This window comes from Clarias gariepinus, chromosome 23 (genome assembly GCF_024256425.1).
Source record: "Clarias gariepinus isolate MV-2021 ecotype Netherlands chromosome 23, CGAR_prim_01v2, whole genome shotgun sequence".
In the NCBI taxonomy this organism is placed as follows: domain Eukaryota; kingdom Metazoa; phylum Chordata; class Actinopteri; order Siluriformes; family Clariidae; genus Clarias; species Clarias gariepinus.
The window spans coordinates 5,810,001-5,837,521 of record NC_071122.1 but is presented as its reverse complement, the minus strand read 5'-3'; the positions used below and the strand labels follow the sequence as shown (position 1 = coordinate 5,837,521).

Sequence of the window (27,521 nt, the reverse complement as noted above, 5' to 3'; positions counted from 1 at the left end):
TGTGCTATTTTAGGACAATTGTTGACATTATGTTCTTATGTCAAGTAATAATTCTTATTGATAGGATTCTTATATCCTCTAAAATGTGTTGACTGTATGACCTTATTTTAATTTCCAACTGCTGTTAACATCGATTTTTTTTGTCTTTGTCTTTTGCCATCTCATGATATTTATTTCCACAAGAATCATATGACATTTTATTCACACCTCTGGACTAATATTAGCTTGTGAGTCTTGACAATATTTTCATGTCATCTTCTGACACATGATGACACCAGGTTCTTATTGCATCTTTCTATACTTGCTGTTGTGATGTTATTGCCATCTTATGGCTCTTTCTGTGATAAAGCTCTTATGCCAGTTAATAACTCTTACTAAGGTCAATTTTATATTGTATTTTGACATTTGTTAACATTTTACATGAACCTGAAAAGTATTGTTATGTTATATTATGACACTTGCACAAAAAAGGTGGTTATGTCATCTTGTGACTAATCCTTAGGTCATCTTACGTGTCATTTTCTGGTACTTGTTCTTACACTTGTTGACTCTTATGCAATCTTATGACACCTGACATTTGATTCTTTTCATCTTCAGATGTCTCATGGTGTTTGTGTTACATAACCAGACAGCTCGAAATCTGTGTGGTTTTTTAATAAGAGGACAAATGACCTCAGCTGGATGTACAAATATTTTTTTTACGTTGACTGGACCCATGAATTTATTTTGTTCCCCTATCTAGAGTTTTCCTAGGAAACTTGGGTCATAGTTGGTGAAACCTTTATGTACCCCATATACTATGATGCATTGTATTATTGATATAAATGCCTGGTGAAGTACAAAGATTATAGTTAAGGGCACTCCGCCCTTGAAGAGCTCTGCTGTTATATTGTTATTTCTTAAATCTCTCACAAATGTCAAAATCACACTAAGGTTTTATACTGATACAGAATTTCCTTACACTTATACAGTTAATGTAAGTACCGCAGTTCACACGGGCTATAACATCTGGATTTTTTTGTTCCAGCAGTGATGATCGTAACCTCAGATTACTCTCTCTCTCTCTCTCTCTCTTTTGCTCTGGTGTTTTGGCAGAAGGTCCAGTCTGACGCTAATGAAAAAGTTTAATCTACCTGAATGCTCCCCCCATGGGCGTCCCATTTTAATTATGTTATTAAACGTCTCCCGCCAGTGCTAATAGGCTGCATAGCAACACATCACTTCTCTAAAGAGTCTTGCCAGGTGAAAAAAAGGGACTTGACTTCACCTATTAGAGCCATCTCTTCCAGTATCATTACTAGGAAAGGAAACGTCTGTGAACTGGAGCAAACAAGCGATTAGGTTTTGGCCCATTGGGCTCAAAGCAACGCAGTACATTCATCTCTATTTATTCGGCAGTTTTTTCTCTCTGACCTGCTCAAATACATAGACTACACAGGAGGATTTCTTCATTTTCATAACATGTTCATGAAAAAAAAAAAATCCGTCACGGTAAACAACATTTATTCTAGCAAACACTTTAAAAAATAAATAAATCTGGCATGATGAAGCAGACTTACAGTTAAGCACGTCTTAAAGTGAAAAGCTTGAGTGCAAAATGAGATATTTCCTTTTTGTCAGTTTTGAGAAAGAAGCAAGATGTATTACAAACTGATAGAAAATATTTGGTGCAAAGGTGTTGAAAAAGAACAAATGGCAAAATAATATGTCAAAATTGTTTGGTTACATAAGTGTTAATTCTGAATGGTTTTGCAAAATGCTATAATTCCACCTCCCACAGTTTTCTCACAATGGATAAATCAGCCTACAGTTGTGTTGTTGGTTATTTAAGTATGCAATTTAGTATCCTAAATTGTCATTATCCTATGTTGGTTAAAATAAGTAAAAAAAATAGTTTTTTGTGAGAAACTGGCAGCAAATGGAAACAAGGAGAAAAATATTGTTCACTTTTTCAAAGAAGTTTTTTTTGAGTTAGTAAGTTCTGTTGAATGAGAAGTATTCCAACTTAATTAGTCCGTCATTTTAGTGCGTACCCTGAAAATATTGCTTATAAACGACACTTAAAGCATGATAAAATATAACAAAAGACAGCAGTATAATTTATAGCTATTTTACATGTTTTATGCCTTAGACTTTTTCATGATCAGCACACACATCTGAATGAACTGCCTTACAAATCATTAACTGCGCAGGCGACTCACCGAATGACTCAACCCCCTGAAAAAAGACAAAAAAGTCACGTCTAGCACAGACCAGAGACTATCTTTCTTTACAAATATTGGGCTGTCACACATTAAATGAGTCAAATGCAGTGGTATTAATGAGCGTTAAATGGCCATTAATTGTCTGAATGAATTGCTGTCACCTATCCAGGCTTGTCTAAGTGATCTGTGTTGAAAGCGGGTGGAAGAAATCTGTCTCTCCGTGCCAATGATAAAATAGTAGAGTGTTCAAATGAAAATTACCAATATCATTTATCACCCAAATTGCAGAGAATTTTGGTCTTGTCTGATTGAGAATTTTTTAACGTGCTAGACTATAATTTTTAAACTTCATTAGTTACTTCAGTTCAGTATTAATTATACTGGTCTTAATGTTAGAGCTCCGAATGTATTTTAAAAGTGGAGCTGAATATTTATGTTCATATTCAAATGGAATTAGTGTTGAGCATCTAGTGTACAGTAACATTTGAAATGTAAAATAAAGTGGAGCTATGGATTAGACCTGCACAGCGTTTAGAAGAAACCGTACAGAACTGCTTCAGCTCTGCCTTTGGATATTTGTTGTAAACGGCTCTTTTAAGTTCATTCTGCAGCATCTCTATTGGGTTGAGGTCTCAGCTCTGACTGGGGTCCCCCAAAAGGCAAATTTTGTGCCTCTCTGAAGTTCAATGTTCTGGTCATTGTGCTGGACACTCTGGACACATTCATGCACAATTTTTGCACTATATACTTATACTTTCATTATGGACCACTGCACAAATCACTTTAATAATAAGACACTTTAAGAAGTCAGTCACTTTATGCATATTTGCACACCTCAGCCATTTTCACACTACTTATGGACAAATTTCTATTTTATTCTTTCATATTATGGACAAATTACTATTTTCTTCCTTCATATTTCTATATTATATATATTGTGTTCTTATTTGTACAGTATATTTTTATTTTTATTTTATTTTAGGTAGCACGGTCTTCTTCTTTGTCTTTCGGTTGTTCCCTTTCAGGGGTCGCCACAGCGAATCATTTGCCTCCATCTAACCCTATCCTCTGCATCCTCTTCTCGCACACGCCTCCTGCAGTTATGCCACGACCACACACACCAACGTCATGACAGAAAGCTAGACTGTAAACGTGGCATAGCGGAGGTCTCTCCCCCGGATGTTTTTTGGGGGGGAGCAATCACCATCTCGCCCGAGCTGGCGGAATGGATACAGGACAGCGAGGAGCAAGGAGAGAGGGAGCTGTTGCAAAGCTGGAAGGGCTGCAGGCTCGCCATACGGCGGACACCATTCAGAGGTGACGCAGCGAGAGGAAACAGGTTCCCATGCTCCGACGGGGAGGTTCAGGCCGAGGAGGTCTGGCAGGACAGTGGCGAGGGAGAAACGGGAGATGTCTACAGGTTTTTGGCGCAGCAAAAAAGGGAGCGCATAGGTGACCTGCGGAAGCAGGTGGTGCAGCTCCAAAAGCTGCTCGTCCAGGTTCGGGAGAGCCACGCTGTAGTCCCGGAGGTTCTCCCTCTCACTAATCTGGACAATATGCTCCCTCTCCCGCCGCCGCCTGTGGCTGACGTGGAGGACTACGCGCTGCCGCTGCACGACGACAAGGAGGTGTTTCCTCCACCTCCGCCGCCTCTGCTCGACGTGGAGGACAACGCGCCGCTGCTGCACAGCGACGAAGACGCGTTTCCCCCACCTCCGCCGCCTCTGCCCGTCGTGGAGGACAACGCGCCACTGCTGCACAGGGACGAGGACGCGTTTTTTTTGTTTCCTCCACCGCTGCATGAAAGCGAAACTGGGGAGTCACGGAGCAGCCTGGAAAGCATCGTCCTCCTCCACCTCCAGGCTTCGCGTACGTCGCTCCAGCTCCGCCGCCGCCCAGCTCCGCGGACATCGCTCCAGCTCCTCCACCTCCCGGCTTTGAGGACATCGCTCCAACTCCGCCGCCGCCAGCTCAGCGCACGCCGCTCCAGCTCCGCCGCCGCCCAGCGCAGCGCACGTCGCTCCAGCTCCGCCGCCACCCAACTCAGCGCACGTCGCTCCAGCTCCGCCGCCGCCCAGCGCAGCGCAGCGAGCGTCGCTCCAGCTCCTCAGCCGCCGACGCAATGAGCGTCGCTCCAGCTCCTCAGCCGCCGACGCAACGAGCGTCGCTCCAGCGTTTTTTTTTGGGGGGGGGGGGGGGGGGGGGGTACTGTAAGGGTTAACCCCTAGAGGGCGCCAAAGCGCTCTAAGTTTGTTTCGTTTTTCGTTATGTTTGTTTGTAGTTTTGTTTTAGTTGGACTTCAAGTCCCAGACTGCACCTCGGTCAGGTGACGTAGTCATTCACCTGAACCGAGGGAAGTAATTAAGTTTAGTATAAATAGCCTGACTGAACTTCAGTCAGGCGTCTAGCTTTTGTTGTTGTTGTCCGTATTTTGATTTATGTCGGTGTGGTTTTCTTGTTAAAAGGTTTAAATTAAAGCTTCAAAACGTGCTCGAAAAGGTAGAGCTTTATTTTGTGTTTTGTGCATTAAGCTTCAATAAAAGCCTATAGTGAACCGCCAGCTCGCCTCCTGCAGTTATGCCACGACCACACACACACCGGCGTCATGACACCTATATGTAGGTATCTATTTGTTTGTTTGTTTTTGGACAGCAGGGCTTCCCTTTTGGTGTCTTGCCATAGATACCATGCCTGTTTAATGTCCATACCATGTATCATGCCTGTTTAAAGACTTAACTTTTACTCTAGGATTCTTTTTTACTACATTGAGTATTCTGCGTTGTCTGTGGAGTGATCTCATCTGGACGCCATTTCCACAGTAGCAAATCATCTCCACTGATAGACAATTTGTCCAACTGTGGTCTACTAAATCTCCAAAATCTTTGTAACCAGATGGGATTCTAGAGTCTTTTGGGGATCTGGGCAAAAAACTTTACAGGGGGCCTCCATAACCAGCATTCATCATCATTATCTTATAAAATAAGGCTCCACTCTCAGTGGGCCTTGCTGGCCCGGGGCCCTAAACAGTTTCAGCAGTGCTTGTTGACAAGCAGCACCTTCTGGATTCTGGTTCTGTAACCCCATCCAGCTACAGCTCTTGATCATAAGTCTTCTGAGACAAGGTGGGTCTAAATCCTATCAGAAGCCTAGTGCTTCACTTCCATGTACTACACGATGACTCTGTCTGTTTAATAAGTGTGTTCAATAAAGACATTAAAGATCATGACTGTGTTTGATCAGCTAAGAAATATTTAGGTTGTGCTGATCAGATCACATTTCATGACCAATTTATGCAGAAAAACAGGAAACTGCAAACAGTTCACTTCATTTTTCTTGCCACTACTGTATATACTATTCGTAATTCAGAGGTATTTGTATCCTGGTGAACATACATTACAAATACTAGCATGAGAAACCATGAGCACCAATGCATGGAATCATAAATGGGAAATTTTCAAGGATCAGGTGTTCCACTCGCTGTATGTTCACCGTTCAAATGTTTTACTGTGGCTAAGAGTCTCATCATGGTGCTGTGCTTGAAGTCTTCTGTAAGTGTCAATAGATTTCATCACAAGTCCTGGTTTGACTCGTATATGTTAGTAATTTAAATCCCTTTTGTCTTCTGTATTTATTAGCATGAAGTAATTTTGATTTTAATTTTAATTCTGGTCCTGAAGTAACATGTTTCTATTTATTATTATTATTATTATTATTATTATTATTATGAATGTTTAATTTAAATCTATAACCCCTGCACCATACGGCTCTAAAAAACATTCTTCAATTCTTTCACTCAAACTGAACAAAAAATGTTGAGCTTTGCCCAAACACATTTTTTTCTAAATTACATGTCCAATCAGCCAGTGTTTGTTTGTCCTACACCACCATAATATTCATACTGTTTTGTTTGCTCTGCTTCAGGGGACTCCAAAAAGAAATGCCCAATCTTGTGCCAATTAAGAGAAATTGGAAGGTAGAAGCAAAATCTATTTTGCTTTTGTGATCCAAAAAAAAAAAAAAAAAAAAATCTGCTCATGGCGTCAGATGGAGTTTGTATCTCGGGCTCAGACAGTCTGTCATAATATTCATCAATAAATAGCCTAAAGTTCCACTGTTACTCAATGATGATGCTTTATCCTGGAGTATATGGTATATTTAACTTTTATTTTCTCATTTTGAGCAGAGTACTTTTACTTGAGTAAGATTTTCCACTAGCCACCTTAGAATTCCACTGACTGATAAAATTGCCTTTCTACACCACATAATCCATTGTTATTATTTCTGCAGTGTTTGACTTTCTTCATCATGAAAGAAATTGGAAAGAAAGAAAAAAAAAATCCCCAGACACAAGTCATAATCTAGGTGACCAGATGACTTCGCTGACGTCTTTGCAGTCATTTCCCTTCAGTCCAAAACCTCTCTTCCATCCATCACAAAAAAAACCCACACGGGCAAACACAAGAGTCCATCACAATAAATTATGAAACAGTAATGAAAAAGGCACCATTTTGGATGAACAACCATAGAGGAGGTTTTTGTCTGTCTCAGCTGTTATTGTGCAGACAATTCCTCACCATACCTGGAGAGCTGAGTGTGTGTGTGTGTGTGTGTGGCTGATTTGACTGACAAGACCAAGCTCCGTCTGGTTGAGATACAATTCATTCTTTTATCAGAAAAAATACCCACCCCCATTCCCATTTTCACCACTGTCACCCTCCACCTTTACTGCCAGCCGACAGATTAAACCTGCGCTTCGGCACAATAGTGAAGTCACACAACGGGGCTTTAATATTGTCAAGAAGAACCATCAGCATCTCTGTTTGGTCCTGATGTAATATGTTGGCTAAAAATGAAGCACTCTGAATGAAAAAATATTAATAAATACGCTGTTTACGGTTAAATAATAATGATTAGTCATGAAGAATTAGTTAAGGAATAAAACAACGTTTTAAAACTATTTAATTCTATTAATATGCGAGCGTTCAATTCAAAGTGGGACTTTTGATTGTGCAGAATAACAGTACATTCCTTTTATTTCTCTAGACTACTTCACTTATCCCAGTGTACCATCAAGGTAGAAAGTTTTGTCAGTATGCCAGAGCCATTATCGGACTGCCTGCTTCACATCTGAAACGCTGGCCTCCCAGAATCTCCCTTAAATGGCTGAAACATGTGGAAATGGCTTGGAGTGGGGTCTGGATTGTACAGGGAACGTGGCCATAGCTCCCAGCTGAGCCCCTGTAACGTAAGTGGTGTTGGTGAACGATTGTGTGTACAGTTCCCCCAAATTATCCGTCCATTTTCAAAGATCAGGTGTTCCACTAGTTAAATGTTAACAGGAATGACTGCAATAGGCTCCGAGACATCTCAGCCGCTATTCACAGATGTACGGCCTTCTTTAAAATGTTTGCACCATTTACACATTTCATTGCGGCTAAAAGTGTCATCACTGCACTGAACATGAAGTCTTCTGTAAATCTCAATAGCTCTTATGCACCAGACATTTTGTCACAAGTCTGGTTTGGCAGCACTACTGTCAGAGCTGTTGTTTTAAAAAATTAATCAACACATTCTGACCAATCTATTCTGTAATTCACGATAATTTTAATAAAATGACTAATGTTTTTTTTTTCATTTTAATGTGTGGCTGCCAGTATTCAAATTAATTAATTCTTTAAGAACTCTTAATTAATATGGAAATAATGTCTTGTCATATCACAGTTTGCTAAGTTTGTTATTAATGTTTATTTCACACAGTGCCTGATGAGACAAAAATAAATCCAACTATGTCTGTTTATACATCCCCAAAAAAAGAAAAAAAAAAAAACAATATCCGCTATCAGAGCTGCATGTTCCTGTACATTCTCCTCCTGAAGTAAAGAGATAATACTAATACTGCAGATATAGCACTCCGTATATTGACTGTGATATCAAATTATTTGGGATGAAAAGAAAGCCATATCCTCCCCGTTTGTCAGCGTCTTCATGCATTACATTCATAAAGCCAGGATGTGAAAGTAATATCAGCACCCAGATGTTGTGTTTATTAATTGTGTATTTATTCACTCAACACAAAACTAATTTATCTGTTCATCTCATTAAATCTAGGTTTTTTCTTTATTCCACTTCATTCATGTGAATGTTCACAGTTCAGTCAAAGCACAGATGGGATTTTAAATTTTGGTAATAAAGCAAACAAAGTAATACTTAAAATAATAACCCCAGACTCTTCTTTGTCTTTCGACTGTTCCCTTTCAGGGGTCGCCACAGCGAATCATCTGCCTCCATTTAACCCTATCCTCTGCATCCTCTTCTCTCACACCAACTAACTTCATGTCCTCTCTCACTGCATCCATAAATCTCCTCTTTGGTCTTCCTCTAGACCTCCTGCCTGGCAGTTCCAACCTCAGCATCCTTCTACCGATATATTCACAATCTCTCCTCTGAACATGTCCAATCCACCTCAATCTGGCCTCTCTGACTTTATCTCCAAAACATCTAACGTGGGTTGTCCCTCAGACAAATAATAAATATAAGCAGTATTTCCAAAAGGGGTGTACTTGTGTCTTCTTTTCATGCCATATCGTCCCCCAGGTAAAGTCATACACGCAGACACACTCGCAGATGTCCACATGATGTAAAAGAAAATGTGATTCATCAGACCAGGCCACCTTTTTTCATTGCTTCATGGTACCATGTGCTCATTGTTGGAGCTTTCGGTGGTGGACATGAGTCAGCACCCTGACCAGTCTGTAGCTATGCCTTCTAATCAGAGGAGGGTAGAGTAGCCAAAAAATGTACTTAAGTAAGAGTAGCTGTACTTATATAATATAAATTATATATAAATATTATATAAATAATATTACTCAATTAGAAGTAAAAGGTAGTCATCCAAAATATTACTCAAGTAAAAGTAAAAACATATTTGGTGAAAAGATACTCAAATACCGACATATGTATGTTTGAACAGTGTAAACTCTTTCATGTGTAAGACATGCTGTACTGTATATTCAGTTGCCCTCCAAATGGCTCAGCAGATAATGAGAAAATAGCATTATAACATGTGTACAAGAGGTCCATAAACTGTGTCCAGCAGAACAAATGTAAGAAACTTATATAAATAAATAAATATATATATATATATATAATTTGCTAATTATATATGTTAAAATTGCAACATTAAATAAAACAGCTAAACTAACCGCTCATTGTTTGTTCACTGTCTACCGCTGCTGAGGACCGACCTCCCCCCACCCCCCCCCACCCCCCCCATTCTGTGTGGTCATTTGACTCCATGCGGTTATTGGTTTTGTGGCTGATTGGTCAAACAGAGTCATGTGATTATTGTTGCTACATCTTATTGGTGAAACAGAGTCATGTGGTAGATCCACCAGGTGCAGTTCTCTGCAAATTAATATCTAAAGTGTCGAATAAATGGTCGAATGTAGCGGAGTAAGAGTTGTGTTTCTTCTTCACAAATCTACTCAACTAAAAGTAAAAAGTATGGTGCAGTAAAACTACTCATAGAAGTATTTTTATTTTTAAAGTTACTTAAGTAAACGTACAGTAATGGAGTAAATGTAACTTTTTAGTACACACCTCTGCTTCCCATACGCAACAAACCGTGATCCACTGTGTCTTCTGACTCATTCAGTTTTTTAGCAACGTGTGCAACAATATCTTTTCTGTATGGGATTTAACCTGAAACCCCAGACTGCAGTTCCTATGAACATCATTGACCATTGGACACCCATGGCCCTGTCTCCATTTCGCCTGTTGTCTTTGTGATCTTTATATTTGTCCTGCTTCTAACACATAAACTGACTGTTCACGTGTTAAGGTAACAAGACAATCAATGTTATTGACCTCACCACAGTGTTTAGTTACAATACCATGGCTAATTGAATGATGAACATTTAAAAGACAAAAAAATGTGGCAGTGGATTTCCTCACAGTTTTTGCCCACCCCCCCCCAAAAAAAAAAAAATTTAATTTCCCACAGTGTTTGTCTGATGGTACTTAGTTACTAACCTATAACCCATTGTAGGTGTCTATCCAATGGCAGACACTTCAAAGGACTTTTTGTAAGTCGCTCTGAATAAAAGTGTCTGCCGAATGCCTAAATGTTAATGTGAATGTGATTTTCTAGTCCTGTTGGGCAAGAACAAGAATTGAAATGTACCCAATGATGGTCACAGTACCATCAGTTGACCTGAGTGGTCTAGCATCAGTCTAGCTATTGTCCTTTGACTTTTTTTCATCAGCGAAGCGTTTTCACCTGCACACTGGATCTTTATAAGATTTCAAATTTCAAATTTTCAAAATTTTCACACCACTCTGTGGCTGTTGTGTGTGAACAATCCCAGCTTCTGACATTGTCAAACTGGCATTAACAACCAGTTTATAACCCATAAAAGTTGTGGATAATATTTTACAGTATAACATTTAACATTGGCTTACCAGTTAACAGATAAATGAAAGAACAAACCAACAAAATTTATAAATCTGGGGATACAATTTGGTATAGGATTAATATGGTGCCAAATTTGTCCTAGGCTCCACCAGGCAGCACAAGTTGTGTCCAGTTGGCTGGCAACAGACTCCACCTGACATGAGCCTCAGGATATCAACCATGTTTGGTTTTTCAGATCTGACTCTGGACCCTGTAGGGGGTGTACAGGGGTCACTAACTTGACCAGGAATGCACTCCGTCTATATCCAATGAATATAAAGAAGGTAGGATCATTTGCAGGATAAACAGATTATCAATCATTCACTTGATTTTAGGTATAAAATACAAGAAAACAAAACAAGAAAACCAACTGTTTTTGAATATTCATTTTAAAGATCAAAATCTTTTTTTTTGTTTCATTTTCCGATTTTGTGCTCAAATCGAATAAAAAAAAAAGAAAAGAAAAATGGATGAAAACCAGACACAATTCATTAGAGTACACAAATTCAGGAGCTTCACCCAAAGTTGCTTTGTCACTTTTTCTTTCTCAGTGCATATGGTGGCTGATATTAAAACTGCTTCTGTCTAACTTGCAACTTTTCATTTGTTTATTTTTCTTCTTCTTCTTCTTCTTCTTCCTTTTCTTCTTCTGGCAGGAGTTGTGAGAATTTGGTGCATTTTTTTTTGGCCACACTTGGAAAGCCAAATCCTGTAGTCCATGTTCGCTCCCCAGGAGCAGTCGCTGAGTGTATGATCCACTGTTTTTGAGTCGTCATAAGTTTAGCGTTTATACTCCCAGTGTTTCAAAATCTTTTAGGATTGTGAAAGTTGTGTACGGTGTCTCCAGATTTATGTTTTATCGATGAATCTGCCTGACTAGCTGGGATTCTATAGATGTTTATTTCCACTATAATAAGTGTTTAAACTGCATTCAAATGATTATGCAAACACACCCCAGGTGTTCTGACCCTTTTAAAGTATGCATTATGCAAAAGCCAACGCACATCAACGTGCCAAAAATCACAAACGCTAAAGTGAATCTCAGGGAGGAATTAGTAACCTAAAGCACAGCCATTTAGCATTGAACATTTTTGCATTAAATTACAACATAAACACCCCCCCCCCACACACACACACACACTCTGTATAATTTACAGCATTATCAGAGTATCTTACAATAGTTTTTGAAGCAATATTTCATTGTAGGATATATATTATACAATACTATTGCAGTGTGCAAAAATTTTCATAAAGGGTAAGCATATATCCAGGTCACCGTCAAAAACGTAATTGTTAGACAATTTCTTTAAATCCTCATGAACTGACTAATTTAAGGGTACTCTATTTATTTGTTTGTTTGTAAATAAAATACAGTATATCAGTGAAAAATTTTGTGAGAAAAAAACGATATCTTAAAAATAATGATTAGAGAGCTAGGAAATTACCTAGGTTTAGGAAATCCAGTTTTCCGTATTAAGTATAAGAATTGACTCTCATATATTATTGGCTAAATTTTCTAATGTACAAGCCAATCCAGAGCATAAATATAAGACTCAATCAAGTTTTTAGCACAATTTAACACTGATTACCTAACATTGCACAATAATTATTTATTATTGGTTACATCTCTGTGTTAGCGTCAGTCTAAAAAACATCTACTGTACTGTATTATTGTGCATTATTTTTTATTAAGATTGTTGTTAATGATGATGATTATTTTGAGTATGCAAGATGTTTAAGTCAAACTGCGACTTGTAATGAAATTTCTGGTGAATGAAGGTGTAAAAGAAAATTAACGTTTACAGAAGACTTTCAGCACAGTTTGGTTATGAGACTCTTAGCTGCAGTAAAACATTTGAATGGTGCAAACATTTAAAAGAAGACCGTACATCCCTAAATACCAGCCGAGGTGACCCTTCGCCCACTGCAATCATTTCCTTGGACATTAAGGAAAGTTTTGATATGATAGTTGTTTAAAAACATCATCTTTTGTATGTATTCTTATTTCTGGAATCTCACTCACTCATTGTCTATACCGCTTTATTCTGTATACAGGGTCACAGGGGGCCTGGAGCCTATCCCAGGAACTTAAGGCACGATGTGGTGGACAATCCAACAATGACATTCATTTCTGCTCTTATACTGAGCCCCTCTTGACCAATCACAATCCAGTTCTTACAATAGACAGGGCAGTGATGAATGTATGGCGTAATGCTCAGTGTTAGTGATCAGAAGGTAAGTGGTTCAAGCAGCAGCTCAGCCTTGCTGTTGTAGTTAGCCCTTGAGCAGGGCCCTTAACCCTGTCTGTGCCATGTCATGGCTGCCCCTGCGCTCTGAATAGTTGAAGAAAAAAATTTAACTATGCAGTAATGTATATGTGACAAGTAAAGCTAAATGCCTCAGTTTGAACACCTTTATTACCTTTCGGCATGTCTTTCTGTACATTTTTAACCAAGCCCTTAAAAACGCCCAATACATTTATTCTCTATCGAAATACATATCATTCAACTCAACACAAGTACGTCTTACTTAACGAACCCCTACCGATACCATCACAGCTTCACAAGCTTAGTCCGATTGGATAAATCTGTGTTTGCAAGCTTTTATGAATAAGTCAGGCCCTCGGAGGCAGACAAACATGTGTGGAGGAGTGTAAGTGGGTTAAATCAAGTCGCTAAGTGAAGTGGATTTGACAAGGCTCCCCAGCACCCGACAAGCATGCACTGACTCATCCGCTTTGAAATGGATATTTCCCCACTTCTGTTTCTTTTTTTTTTTTTTTTTCCTTTACCCAGCCTGGAAAAGCAAGGTGCCTCGACACAGGCTCTGTGTTCTGTTTTGATCAGCATTTTAAAAAGCACTCGCTCTGAGCATGATGACATCGCGGCCTTGTGCGTAGGACTGGGAGTGAAACAAAATTAGCACAGAGACAGCAGAGGACTGACTCTCTCACTCCGACACTTAACCTGTGACCATACACACACATACACACACACACACACACACACACACACACAAATAATAGCTTGTAGTATTCAGAAGTTTGGTGGAAATGTTAAAATGTTGTTCTTTGCTATTCATTGTATACAGAACATTTACATTTTAAAGAGACATATTTTTATCAATTAATCTGTTTTAGCCTCTCTCTCTCTCTCTCTCTCTCTCTCTCATATTAAATTCATGATATACTTTTTTATTCTAGCATTAATCCTACTGTGTGATTAAGTATCTCATACTTTGATAATTATCCAGAGTATTAAGGTGGAAATAAAGATACAGTAAACTAAGGCTGTCATATTAATTTAGGGAAAAACATTATATAATCTAATAAATTAATAAATTAGTTTTTGTATATTTTTGTATATATTTGTATATTTTTAAGCTTTCAATGTTAATTTCAAAAATATGAAATCGTCTTTGCATTTGGCGAAGAAAAAAGGCCACTTACCGATGCAAGCCTCTCTGTGCTCTTCAAAGCCAGCACTGCACACACACCGTCCAATGGGGACAAGCCACTCGCCCTCAGCACTGCAGTACATCTTGGGAGTATCCTTCTCCTCAGCATGATCCACGCACTGACCTCTGACCTCCACCAGAGAAGAGGAATCCGCCCCCGTCACCACATCCGTGAACACAGCCAGGTTTCTCGCTAGGCCTGTGCATTTCTTGTAGTAAACCCGAACCGAGACGATGGCGATGCAGGCACCGATGTCCTGAAAGGCCAAGTAGAAACCACGCTTGCTAAGAGGCCCCACGCCGCGCACCTCGGTGTTAAGCTTAAGCCTCCTCACTCCCAGGTCCACGTTGGTGAAGCTCTCGTCTGCTGCAATGGTGTCGATCTTGGAGAACTGGTTTTCTCTGAGGCTGGTACCCACATCACGTTCCGTCTCGCAGTAGTGCAGGTTGAAGGTCTCCTTGCATGTGCCTAGGACGCCTGGCATGCTGTTGCAGTCACGGAGAGTGAACTTGATCTCCACGTAGACACGGTGAGCGCCGTTGCGTTGGATCCATTTGGTTCGGAGCCAGTTGCTCTGGCTGGGGCTCATGACATTGCACACCTGGTAGGTATGAATGGGGCTGAAGTATTCGTCCATTTCGTTAATTGCATCCCACTGCCAAAAAAAAAAAAAGATTGTTGATGCTGAATACACCACTAATGGCATACATTATATCTACACAACAAATGGCTTTTAAGTTTTGCCCTGAATTCATGCAAAACAGAGAGGCTTGTGTTAAATAGCCTAAAATGTGTCATGTAGGTCACATTCACCCTCAATTCATTAATCAGCAAAAAGAAGAATTTCAATAGTTAAAGTTTACTTTTCATTTTCATGTTGGATCTGAAACTGTCAATTAGAGATGAGGCAAAAAAATCGCAATAAATATTATAATTTATAATAATATATATATATATAATAATTTTATTATAATATTATAAATCGCAATTCTTTTGTGTGCTGTTTCATGTATCACTTTCATGTGCCAATTACAGCATGGTCAGCCATAACCAATCAGAATTTAACTTATTCTGGGCCGAGTACATGATTTTCCAAATGGTGCAACAAAAATGCATTTTTATGACGTTACATTACCAAAAGTTGCATGTGCTAAAAGGCCTTGGATCTGACTTGTAACAAAATTGTAACCAAAAAATGTTTATTATCAGATCGAGATATTATAAATTCGTAATACTTACAGAAGCACAATATAAATTAAATTGGCAACAAGGTATCTTGATAATATGGCATTGGGTGCTGACTGCTGATTCCCAGCCCTACTAATACTGCTGACAGTAATCAAGTCTTAGATTAACTTGATTGGAATTGATGGTGATTAAATTGGAATTGATGGGTGGATGATTCAGTTGGTAAATTAATGGCTGAAATTTTGGGTAGATAATTAGACTGGATAAATGGATTGGTGGATGGATGACTGAATAAATGGATGTTTGAATGAATGAGCTGTTGGATTACTAAATGAATGGGTGGTTGGATGCTGTAAAAAAGAATAAATTGCAGGATTGATAAATTTATGCTAGAAAGAATTTGGTTAGATACACTAATAGATAGGTAGAATGATTGAGTGACCAATGTGTCTACAATTGGAAAATTAATAAATAGATGGATGATTGATTAGCACTGTCGCCTCGTTTTGATTCCCGCCTCAGGGTCTGTGTGCATGGAGTTTGCATGGTCTCGCTGTGCTTGATGGGTTCCCTTTGGGTATTTTGGTTTTCTGTCACAGGCCAAAGACATGCAGATTAGGCTAATTGGCATTCCCAAATTACCTGTTGTGTGTGAATGGGGATGTAAACGTTGACTGGAGGTCCTACCACAATTGCATAAATGGAAATAAATTCAAGGGTCAACATTGACCTCCACAGTCACTAGGCAGACTACTGAGGTTTCTACATGTACATGGATGGATGGAAATGGATGATTAATTACATTGGTGAATGTGAAGATGATTAATTGGATGGCTGAATGACTGAATAATTGAGGTGGTAGATGATTGGAAGATCAGATGGATTATTGGATTAATGGGTAGATGCCTGGATAATTGGATGGATGTTTTCTGGACTAAAATTCTCTCCTGATTTCTTAACCTTTAGATATAGTACAGCCTTGCTTAGTTATCCTCTCTACTTCAGGAGCAGTGTAACATGACCGATCCTGTGCTCAGATTCCAACTTCCCAACAAGCTGACATATGCATGAAAAAGACAACTCTGCTATAATCTATAAATGACAAATCAAGGTTTTTCCCAAGTACAATCTACACAACTCTTCACCACTGAACTCTCCAAAGTTAACCCAGGCCCTGATATACTTTTTATGACAACAGCTATTCAAAGAGGAATCCTCAAATCAATAACTCTTCGAGAGTTTTATGCCATACAGGCAATCAGCTCAGTTCTCTCGGCTAGCTCATGAAATAATAACAATGGCCGGTTGAAGGCTAGCTGAACTCTGAAAGACCTCATGCTGGACCATATGGGACGGAGAGTCCATCAACCTGGCTTTCATCTCCAGGATTGCTCCACACACCGTGCAGTCTGCTCACTGGCCAGAAAGAAGCTTGGATGGGTAATTAATCGCAGTGAGGTGTGTATCAGTGGGGCAAACTTACACTAAGGGAATCTGGAATGGGAAAAGTTTAAAAAAATATACACCGCATATGTGTTCTCACATAGAGGTGATATGTGTGTGTGTCAGAAGCATCAGTGTTACTGTATGCTGTACAGTATGTGTGTTTGAGTGTTTTGACAGTTTCTCAACCTCAGATCACTCTGACATCACTCTGGTTATTATTTCCTCTTATATATACAGTATATTTCCTATAAACAAATATATATATATAAGTGAACAGGTGCCTTTATGACAGCTAACGACCTTAAACAGGTGCTACGAATTTAGAGTCATGAGCAGAGTGTAGCTGGACTATTTCAAAGCAAAATAACTGGTCTTTAAAGGGGCCGGAAATCTGACTAATAAGCAAGTACTTAATAATCAAATACTTATTTGACACAGTAATTCACAAATAAATTGTTAAAAATTATGCAATGTGATTTCCGGATTTTTCTTTTTAGATTCTGTCTCTCACAGTGGAAATGCACCCATGCTGAAAATTGTAGACCCTCTATGATTTCTTAGTAATTGAACTTGCAAAATCACAGGGTGATCAAATACTTATTGACCTCACTGTATATATAGTGATTATATACACTATGTATAATCCATAGTAAGTTAGAAGATTTAGTAGAAACTACTAAGTAAAGTAGAAACGAGTAGAAACTACTAAAAAAGGTCATAGACACCGATTGCAGTGGAATAAATCATGGGACAGTATGTCATTGGGGATGCAAACTTTTATACAGTATTTGCTAATAAAAATAACTGCTGATAGACACAACTGCTATAATAGTTTAGTATCAGAAACAAAACAATGTAAACTCTTTTACTCATCTGTGGTATATGGTGAGAATGAAATGAAGAGGTTCATACTTTTAATCAGATTTAATCAGATCTTTGTAAACACACACACACACACACACACACACACACACACACACACACACACACACACACACAAACTCCCTAGTTTCCTTTTATTTTATTTATCTTTACAAAATAAATAAAATAAAGAAAGAAAGAATAAATGATTACTGTAATGCTTTTGTCACTAATAATAACGACTTAAAGAGGATTCTGTTTTCATTTCCTTAGTGCATTTGGTCCCAAAGCATGGGACAGGAAAAACAATTCGAGATATGAAAACTGTCATTTCAGACAACTAAGTGATATCTAAAAATGTATGTAATCCATGAGGAATCAATGAAAGTTGCCAGCTGAAGTGATACACACAGCTGTTATTATTGTATTTCCAGTGTTTATCAACAGGCATAATTCCTGCTAAGTGTTTATAATATAATGTTTTGACAGTTTTAATAGCAGTGATATTCAATGTTATGCTGAAATCAGTGGACATTTTCATAATTATATAAAATGCTTAAAGGAAACCTATTATGCAAAATTCATTGTGTGTCTTTGTTCATGCATGAATAAAGAAGTAGATTATTTTCCTACTATGACCTTATACAATGAGACCCCCCCCAGCCCCCAGTCCACCCCCCACCCCCTAAGGGTTGTGGCTCTGCAGTAGCTCATTTACACATAATTTACTGTGTAAATACCATGTAAAGTAATTAATTAAATAAATAGATAAACAAATAAATAAATAGATACTAACTTCTGACCAATCAGATTTAAAAATCTAAAAAATTTAGTTATGTGTTAATCTGATATTTGCAAAATGTACTTTGTGTGAAGTCCTATGCATATTTCTGTGCATTTTTGTGTATTTCTGTACTGTATGTATTCCTGCACACCACATTCATGTTGGTGACTACACACCAATCACCCAGGACACTGTATGACCACCCATCTAATATCGAGAAAATCGGGGGAATACCAACTACATTCATGTACATTCATGTGTGTTAAGCTTTTCAGTAATTTGAGCTCTTCTATTGGATTGAAATACACAGGCCACCCTTCTCCACCCTTGTGCATTAGTGAGCTTTGACCGTCCATGACCCTGTCGCCAGTTCTGTGGTGGACTCCTTCCTTGGACCACTTTTGGTAGGTCCTGACCACTGAAAACCGGCAACATCCCACAAGACTTGCTGTCTTGGAGTTTCTCTGACCCAGATGTCTAGACATCAAGATTTGGCCCCTGTCAAAGTCACTCAAATCCTTATGCTTGCCCTTTATTTTTTTTCGCTTCCATCATACCATCTTCAGGGACAAAATGTTCACTTGCTGCCTAATATATCCTACCACTCCCAGCCACCATTGTACTGAGATGTTGAAACTGTAGCTACTGTGAAAAGGGCCAAGTTGACAAAGGGCCAACACAACACGAAAGTTTTCTAATATGCAGTGGTCAGGACATACCAAAAGTGGTCCAAGGAAGGAAACCAGTTAACCGGCAACGGGGTCATGGATGGCCAAGGCTCCCTGATGCAAATGGGGAGCTAGCCCGTGTTGTCCAATCCAATCGAACAGCTAGTGTAGCTCAAATTAAGGAAAAGGTTAATGGTGGTACCCAGAGTGAAGTGTCAGCACACAAAATGCATTAAAATAATGTGCGTGGTCCAAGTGTTATGGCTTAAACACAATTACTCGCAAACTTTACATTCCAAGTGCAATCTTTCAGGGTTTATTTCATCAGGTTTGCCCTGGAGAAAAGATAAAGGTGCATTCTTCCTTGTTACCTTTGTGATGACAGCTAACAATTACCAAAACATTTTATTGAGAATGCAATCTCTGGTCTCTGTTAATTAAACATGCTTATAAAATAAGTATAAAAGAAGTCGAAAAAGTCAGGCCTTGAAATCCAACTTTAGATTAAGGAGCTGGGAAGTAAAAAAAAAATCCTTTTAATCTGTTTAAAAGCAAGTACAGAGATGGGGCATAATGATCGAGCATCTTTGGGTGGTGTTCACATGATGATACACTAGGAAACAATATGCACAGACTAGAAATTTTGGATTTTGACTTAAACTCTGCAAACTCAAGGCTTACAGTCTGGAGCCACACATACAGACAAGACATTGATGATGAATTGGTTGATTGGAAAGAAACAGCAATCTGGTTTTATTTGCTTTCACCAAGCCTTGCTTTCTTTCTTTTATATGTTAACATTATTGGAATTTAAATAGTTATTTTCTAGTTCTAGCTATTATGTAGTAAGAGTTGTCAAGCTAACATTATCTCAGATGATCTCTACCTTTGAAGACAGTACGACCATGCTTTTTACTCTAATAGGTAAATATTTTCCTTGCCTAACCAATTTTAGCTGGGTGGTGGTCATGAATTCAGGATTTGGTTTTGTGCCATGACCAATTGAGGGCAGTAGGTTAAACGTATCAAATTACCTGATAACTATTTTTCGATCAAAAATAAAATAAAAATTTAAATTTTCAATAAATAGACACCCAACATGTCTACATACACAACTTTTGGCTATAGTTCAGTAATGTAAATATTACAATGCAGCTAAGGAAATATTATAATAAACAGAATGAGCAGCTCACCTCTCATATCTTCTAGTCCAAGTCGTTAATTTCTTTGTCATGTGACTCTCATAGACGCTATGCTGTGTATTACACAGGAAATAGAATTGAATGGTTCTTCTTACAGTATATGAGTCTTCTAGTCTGAGTCGTTTGTTCTTTTGAATCTAATGCACTGCATAGTGTCTATGGGAGTCACAAGACAAAAGAACGATCGACTTGGACTAAGAGGTTCATTAGAAGAATCACTCAATTCTGTTTTTTGTGTACTGCACTGCACATTGCAAGCCTGAGCAAACAGACCAGCAGGACAGCAGCTGCTTCCCATCTCGCACACACCACATGATTTGCCTAACATTTCTCTTCTTTACTACACCATGTAAGTTACACATCACAAATATTTACTCCAGCAACTACAGGTCCAGACCTAAGTATGGGAGAGAAAGTGACAACCTTTGACAGCTCACTAAGTCGAGGCTGTTTCAAGGAGATAAGTACGTGGCTTGTTCCACCAGTGCTTGCTTAGTAAGGAAGAAAAGGAATGATTGGATGCAGCAGTTATCAAGACTTAACAGATGTGGATATAAATCTGGATCTAGTATATTTGCAGTCTCACAAATGAAGGTACCAAACTGTAGTTTGCTTTGTTTGCATTTAAATTTGCATTTGTGTTTCTCAAATCATTTAAAAATGTGGGCCTTACTACTACTCTCCAAACTAATCGAAGGTATAACATGTACTTTCTTCTGTAGAACAAACAAGTCATACATGATACCATTCAAGTAACAAGACAATGGTGCACTTCAGCGTTATTATTTCTAAGAGCATGTTCTATATTTTGCTCTCTGAAGGAATCCCTAAATGTTTTTTGTACTGCAGAATACTAAACCTGAAAAGACCACCTTTTTCCCTCAGACTACAAAATCTTGTACATAAGGATTCCTTAAGGATTCTCCCAAAGAGAGATAAAAAAAAAGTCCACTGTATTTAAAGGTTCATGTAATTGGACCTTGTTCATCCTTATTTTTTTGTTGTGGTGGATCCACTGGGTATGGGGCAGGATGGAATCACATTGCACCATGCTCACACACATTCACATACACTTAGAGGCAATTTATCCTAGCCTATTCACCTAGCAGCATGTTCCTGGGAAGTAGGAGGTAATTGGAGAACCCAAAGGAAACCCAAGTGGACATAAGGAGAACTCAAGAGTAACTAGAGGGCAAAATCCAGCCAAGCACCCTTGAGTTGTGAGACTGCACCACCATACTTTATTTGCTTTTCATTTATTTTCATTTATTTTCATTTATTTTTATCTAAAACAAGAAAATAAAACACACACAAATAACTCAAACGAACCAACCAACCAACCAATCAATCAATCAATCAATCAATCAATCAATCAATCAATCAATCAACCAATCAACCAATCAACCAATCAATCACATAAACAAATCAATTAAATAATCAACCAACCAACAAACAACCATAAGCATTCTTACCCAAAGTATTAATAGAGAATCAGTTTTGGATGCACATTAAATCAACAAGTATTACACATGATCCGAGAGGTACAAAAGGGCAAAAGAAAGTCTGACAACATGACAAAATGCCATGACAAGTCATGATGACATCCATATCATCTCACTCTTAGAACCCATTTGTCACTGCTCCATGCGCCTGTCTTATCAGCTCCATCGATTGGCGAGAAAGGAGAGGAGTCAAAATGAACTTGTCACAGCAAAAACAGGAGGCAGATGGGAAAATAATGAAGTTGTCCACCGCAGGCTGTCAGGAGTGGCAGCTGGCAGCGAGTGTAGCTGGGTGCCCAGGGCAGTGCTGAGGCGCCGGCGCTCTCTCTCCCTCTCCAACTGGACAGAAAAGATCCTCCTCATTGTGAGTTCATGAAGGCACATTAATAATTCAGGATGGCCAGGAGGAAAGTGAAGATCCACAACAATCGACTCAGAGACACAAGGTTTTTAGATCGGTCTGTGTCTTACCATCTAGTGTTGCTGAGAATTTTTTTTCACATTTATAAAATATCGGTAACACTCTGCACAAGGGCGGAGTTCATATGGTTATGTAAGCCTATATACTATAAGGGCCCTTAACCCGCATTATTATTTATACAAGCTTATATCAATATTTGAATGGTTAGTTTTGACATCAAGTTGACAAGCCCCAGAGGCAAGTGACAGATTTCTCTTGACACAAGGTTGTTATGACACGTCTCAGGGGTTAACATAAAGTAATATATATTCAGATAGATCTATGACACCTACAGTATATAAGTTTACACAGATGACGTAAACATGGGGCAATGGTGGCTCAGAAGCTTGAAGCTCTGGGTTGGTGATCTGAGAAGAGTCAGGGGTTTAAGCCTAGCCAGCACAGGGTTGGAAAGGACCCTTAAACCGCTGCAAGTGTAATGACCTTGGAAAATCAATCTTTAACTTGTTGCTATCTTGCAAAATGACACATCTGTCTGTAGAAACTACACACAATCATTTACCAAACACTTCCACATTACAGGAACTCTGCTGTGAGTTATTGCCACTTCCAAATGTTTGGCTAAAAGAGCTCCTGGGAGACCAGCGTTTAGATGTGAAGCAGGCAGTCTCATTATGTCTTCAGCATAAGCGCAAGCACTAGTAAAACACTGGGATGAGTGCATTAGTGTAAAAGTTATTATATATAGAAAAAAAGAGAGTTTTTACTCTCATACCTGCACAATTAAAAGTCCCACTTTAGTTTAAACAACCTTCAAAGGTTTATGCATAGTGTATAAAGCTTTAATCTAGCCCTTTGAACTTGTATGGAATGGGCTGTTTTCTTATCGCAAGTGATAGTTATGTGGAAATGAATTTGAGTTGCGTGAGAAACAGGAACTAGGCCCAAGCAAGCTGAACACTTGGTCTTTTTGGGTGTTGACTCAATCTCGTCTACCTCGAATCCACACACACACACACACTTCGATAAGCCTACTCTTACATGACAGGGCGTCCTGGATTTCACACTCAAGTTGCCATTTGAATCCAATTTTAATCCGTCTTTCAGAGCTTTTACTTTGATTTTCTCCCTTTTGCTTGTTGTTGTGAGGTGTTTGTGTGTGTGTGTATGTGTGTGTGGTACTGTCAGCACCAGGATGTTTATATGTTTGTGTCATAAACGGAATGAAATCAGATCAATGTGACGGCCTGAGGAACAGCGAGGTCCACATGCTGTGACATTAATCTCTTTGGAGGTCTCTTATCAGCTGTTTGGGGGTGGAAGGCAGCGCTTGCCCTTCGACAGCCTCAGCTTGTTCTTTCCTGCGCTCCTAAAACATGCGCTTCAGCCAAACCTTTAAGCTGATACTCTTAAAGCTGTCCATGATAAAAATTTCTGTATAAAGCTAATTTGTCTAGGAAACCAAGAAAGGCAAAATGAGCAAAATGTGATCACTCTCTGCTTTTTTTTTTTCTTTCTTTTTTTTAAGAACCATTAAGCTTTGAATATACATTCTTAAGGTGCTTTTGTATATAAAGCGTCTAGTCTGTTTGAACCTGGTGTGTCTGGTTCATTAGGCAGGTGAGAACACATCCGAAGCATCTGAGTCTGAGACCCAAGTTCAAAATAGTTGCAAAAATGGTTGAGATGCACAGATCTTTAATTCAAGTTATTTATAAGGTCATTATCAAATTATTTATCAAGTGATGATTTATCTAGTGTTCACCCTGCTCTTGGCAATTTTTTAATCACAAGCAGCTGAAAAAATATTCACATTAAAGCTCTAAAAAGCATGACAAAGTAAAAAAAATCATCATAAGAGAGAGAAAGAGAGATAGAAAAAAAGAAAGAACAAAAAGTACGTTTACACAGACTTTAGATATTTTTTCAATCCAATTGAAATCATTCTGATCAGAGACTCCAACTTACCTGTTTACACAAATGTGATTTAATAATAAAGATTAATAAGCATTCAATCAAAATAATTTTTAAATTAATTTTACAAAATGTAGACATTCATACGAAGTATGAGATGAGGTGAAATGCTTATACGACTGTTGATGACCTGAAATTTCTAAAAGAAAGTTTCACTATGAAATAAGGGATTTTTACTAATTAGAAATATGAAAAAAATATGAAAATAAAGTGTTTAATCATTTAATTTAATTAAATTTAATATTATATTATCTGGTCTAAGAGAACAATTTAAGGATTATAAATATATATATATATATTATTAAGAAGTATGTATATTTCAATAGAAAATCACTTCTATTCTAGTCTGCCATTATTAAGCCAAGTTGACTTTTTGTGAGGAGTAGGTATAAACTCTTTATGCATTCATACATACACTTTACAACTATAAAAGCTTAAATAAATGACATAAACTTATAGCAATAATACTTATTAGCCTAATTTCTTATCAAGTCAGGATTGATATCAGCTTGACAGCTTTAAGGCAAAGAGACATAGATGTCTGGTGGCATAAAGTGCTTATTATGCTTTTCATGGTAAGCTATATTGCATATAGTTCAATTAACGTTCCACTGTAACATTTACTGTAAAGTCAGCTTTTTTTTAATTGTTATATTATTAATTACACTATGACATACAAAGTAAACAATACAAAGTACACTCTACACACATTACTGCTGTTACATAGCTCTGATGTGCTACAGTAAATTTTCAGCGAAGGAAGTGTTACAGTATGACAACTTTATGTCAATAAATGTCCTATGAACACTGCAATATTGATTCATAAATATTTATTGATATATAAGAGCGTTTAAAAGTATTCAATTGAAAGCATCTTTGTTTAAATCTGCCACTTTTACAGTTTTTATTATACTGTTAAATGCTGTAACGGCTGCTGGTGATCTACTTAGCCACTCTTGAACATTACTGTTTAAAAGCTTCTACGCCCAATATTCTTATAAAGTATATATATGTGATAATATATATATATATATATATGTATATGTATATATGTGATTGAAGATGGTGGCGCACACAGATGCAGCGGCTTCAGGCCCTCTACTTAGGTGCTTCTCTTTTTATTTGTTTTATTTGTTTTTCGCTCTATTAGTGTGTTACTGTACGAACTCCTGCAAAGCCAAACTTATCTACAGTCATTTGGAATTATGCAACATCGGATATAATAGCCAGATATCCGTTAGCAGTGATTATCAGAGGTTCAACAACATCCCCCCGGAGATAGCGCGAACCCCGGGCACTCTGTGGATTGTTATCGGCTCTACCAAGCGACGTAATGTAGGCGGCGGAAGGACCGCAAACAAAAGCGGTGCTGGCGGTCAGGCCTGTTAGCCAGGCTAAAGGAGTAACCCTTTAAACCACCGCTTCCCAGCATCTTCCTTACAAACGTACGGTCGATCGTCAACAAAATTGACAAACTGAACTTATTATTCGCTGAACAGCCATTTGTCCGCGATTGCTGTGCCTTGGTCATCACGGAGACATGGCTACTAAAGGAAATTCCCGACGCCTCGATGCAGCTACTGTATCAATGCACCGCAGCGACAGAAAGGCTACAGCTGGAAAAAACAGTGGTGGGGGTTTGTGCGTTTACACACATAACAACTGGTTCACAAACAATAAGATCATTACCACAGTCTTCTCCTCGGACTTGGAAGCAATGTCTGAATGTCTCAATGTGCAGACCATTCTATCTACCTAGAGAACTATCTAGATGCCAATGATAGCTCAGCCCTTGCCTACCTTTGCACGATTCAATTTCTGAACCACAACGGACTTATCCAGAGGGAGTACATATCATCGCAGGGGATTTTAATAAAGCATGCTTAAGAACTGTGAGAATTTGTTCAACATGTGAAATGCCCTACGAGAGGGAACAACACCTTAGACCATGTTTACACAAATATCAAGCAAGCCTACAGATCTGTTTTCCTCCCCCACCTGAGTGTGTCTACAGTAATCACTTCTCCCTGCTCGTTGTCCCGTCATACACACCACTTAGGAAAATGACCAAGCCCACCACCAGAACCATTAACACCTTTTCTGATGAAGCTCTGGCTCAGCTACAGGACTGTTTTGCTCTCAAAGAATGAGTGTATTTGAACATGACGATCTAGAGACTCATACAGCTGCAGTGTTGGGTTACATCACGCATTGCATGGACACTGTCACCACGATAAAGCGGGTTCAGGTCTACCCCAACCACAAACCCTGGATGACGAGTAAGGTTCATGCACTGTAAAAGGTACGTAACTCTGTATATAAATCTGGGGACCAGGATATGTACCGCAGAGCAAGAGCAGACCTAAAAAAAGGCATCAGAGTAACAAACCTGAACTACTTAACTAAGCTATCTGATCACTTCTCAGACAACAACCCCAGAAAGGTATCGAAAGAAATAAAACATATTACCAATTACAAAGGCAGCAGGACAAATACAGATAACATGGACATTTCATCAGCAGAGGAATTAACCCACTTCTTTGCCTGCTTTGAAAGAACTATCCCTACAAGGTGCACTGCCTTGTCTATAACCCCCTTTGAGCTGAGGCCGTACATATTAACCCTTTAGGAACATCAGGTTCGCAATGTGTTCAGAGCAGTAAATCAGACAAAAATTGCTGGCCCTGATGGAATACCTGTAAGTGTGCTCAAAGTCTGTGCTGATCAGCTGTTCTCTGTGTTCACCGGACTTTTCAACCTCTCCCTGTCACACACCACTGTCCCTCACTGCCTGAAATCTGCAATAATAGTCCCAGTCCCCAAGTCTAACACAATCAGTAACGACCATAGACCCATTGCACTGACACCCATGGTCGCAAAGTGCTTTGAGAAGCTGGTCCTAAAGCACATAAAGGACTGCCTTCCGCCCAGCTTTGACTCCCACCAGTTTGCCTATAAGGTAAACAGGTCCACAGAGGATGCAATTTCCACTGACATCCACTCTGGTCTGCATCACCTGGAGAACCCTGGGATTTCAGTAAGGATGCTTATCATAGACTTTGGCTCAGCTTTTAATACCAGACATCCTTATAGCCAAGCTGGTAAACCTGGACCCTCCCACTACATGTGCATGGATCAGAAACTTCCTCACTGACCAACCACAATCTGTTAAGGTTGGCAACTGGAGATCATCCTCCCTTTCACTCAGCATTGGCTCGCCACAGGGATGTGTGCTGAGCCCTCTCTTATACACCATCTACACTAACGACTGCACTACCAAGTGGCAGATGGTGTTACCAAGCACCCCTGTAACACCATCATCAAATTCGCAGAAGACACTACTCTGGTGGGACTCATCACCG

General features: G+C 38.9%; 1 protein-coding gene across 1 annotated transcript in view; it reads right to left on the bottom strand.

The window, feature by feature from the left end:
- epha8 (eph receptor A8) overlaps window positions 1-27,521 on the bottom strand; it is a 92,704-nt gene that overhangs the window by 25,064 nt on the left and 40,119 nt on the right. The window contains exon 3 of the mRNA XM_053483946.1: window positions 14,105-14,768. Coding sequence (XP_053339921.1) covers window positions 14,105-14,768 — 664 coding nt within the window. The remainder of the gene's footprint in view (window positions 1-14,104; window positions 14,769-27,521) is intronic.